Source organism: Bison bison, unplaced genomic scaffold, assembly GCF_000754665.1.
Source record: "Bison bison bison isolate TAMUID 2011002044 unplaced genomic scaffold, Bison_UMD1.0 scf7180017864500, whole genome shotgun sequence".
Classification (NCBI taxonomy): Eukaryota; Metazoa; Chordata; class Mammalia; order Artiodactyla; family Bovidae; genus Bison; species Bison bison.
This window is the reverse complement of record NW_011495059.1, coordinates 5,141,974-5,143,519: the sequence shown is the minus strand read 5'-3', so window position 1 is coordinate 5,143,519 and position 1,546 is coordinate 5,141,974. Positions and strand designations below refer to the sequence as shown.

General features: G+C 58.8%; 1 protein-coding gene across 1 annotated transcript in view; it reads left to right on the top strand.

Moving 5' to 3' along the window:
- Window positions 1–1,276: 1,276 nt before the first annotated feature.
- FAM83D (family with sequence similarity 83, member D) overlaps window positions 1,277–1,546 on the top strand; it is a 24,314-nt gene continuing 24,044 nt past the window's right edge. The window contains exon 1 of the mRNA XM_010829240.1: window positions 1,277–1,502. Within this exon, the coding sequence (XP_010827542.1) occupies window positions 1,311–1,502 (192 nt within the window). The 5' untranslated portion in view covers window positions 1,277–1,310. The remainder of the gene's footprint in view (window positions 1,503–1,546) is intronic.

The window sequence follows — 1,546 nt, the reverse complement described above, 5'->3', positions numbered from 1 at the left end:
GAAACAGTAAAGCAGGGAGACGGATCATCCAGGAATGAGGAGAGAATTGGTAGAGACATAAGCTTAGTAGTAGAGGGATTGGTGATAATGGAAGGTATCAGAGACAAGCTCAGGGGCAGTTCATCCATAGTAACACAAGGCCCAGTATGTGGGCAGAGATGCAGAGCAAGTTCCAGGAATTGGTGATGGACAGGGAAGCCTGGCGTGCTGCAGTCCATGGGGTCGCAAAGAGTTGGACTTGGCTGAGCAACTGAACTGGACACAAGGCCCAGTATGTGGGCAGAGATGCAGACAGGTAGGAAGATGTGGTGGGAGCATGTGGAACGGTCTTCTCTGACTGCTACTATTTTCCTCAGTGAAATAGGAGGCAAACTCTTAAGAGTAAGAAAAAGGAAGAGGTAGAAGTAGGGAAATGTAGGCTAGCAGGCAACCTTAAGGGCCCACTAGAGACCATGAATTTCAGGCACAGTTGGTAGACATCGTTGTGTCTTCTTTTCTGCAGAATTGTATGTCTGCCCTGGTGCAGGTGGAAAGTAGGTGGAGAGTGGGGTTTAGCCAGGGTTAGGGGTTCGACAGGCAAGAGAAAGCTAGCTACCCTGAAGGGCAGTCAGACGAATAGCTATTATGATGGACTAGTATTTTTTAACGAACGAATGAATGTTTTAAGTGCTGGGGATAAAGGCGACATGGCTGAGCCTCACCCAAACTCTGTGAGCCCTGGGGAGGCGCAGTCAGTGGGTCAGCGTGCCCCAGCAGGCTCCAGCCTCTCCTCTGTGTGCAGATTCCTGACTTCCTTGGGCCTTGCAAGGGCCGCGCTGTGGGGCGGGCGGCAGAGGGCGCGCGACGCTGGCGCGGGGGCTGGGCTCTCGGGTTTCAATCCAGGCTCACTGTCTGTCCCACCGCCCCGGGTACCACGGCCACTTAGGCCTGGCACCGGCTATCTTGATGAACTCAGCTCCCGCCAGGGCCAGAGCAGGAATGCCACCTCGGAGCAGGCACGTAGTAGCCAAGATTTAAATTCCACCAAGCAACTCTGGAGCGAGAACGTGGACTCGGTAGCCGTCTAACAATGGCCTGGGAGGGGCGGGGCTTCGGGGAGAGGCCGGGCCGCGGGGCACCAATAGCAAGTTAGGGGGCGGGGCCGTAGAGGCAAGCCCTGCTTCCGGACGGGCCGTTAGAAGAAGGCAGCCAATGGGAGAGCCCGGGCGGGGCGGGGCGGCCAATGGCGCGGGCTGGTTAGATTCAAAGGTGCCTATAAAGCGTCCCGCACGCTCGTACTGGCCCGAGCTGGGTAGCGTCTGAACGCCGCCATGGCTTTGAGATACGATGGCCTGGACGAACTGCCCGCCGCCTGCTTGTCGCCGTGTGGGCCGCCCAACCCGGCCGAACTGTACAGCGAGGAGCGGCGCTTGGCGCTCGAGGAGCTGCTGGCGGGCGGCCCAGACGCCTTCTCGGCTTTCCTGCGACGCGAGCGCCTCGGCCGCTTCTTGAACCCGGACGAGGTGCGCTCCATTCTGCGCGCGGCCGAGCGGCCCGGAGAGGAGGG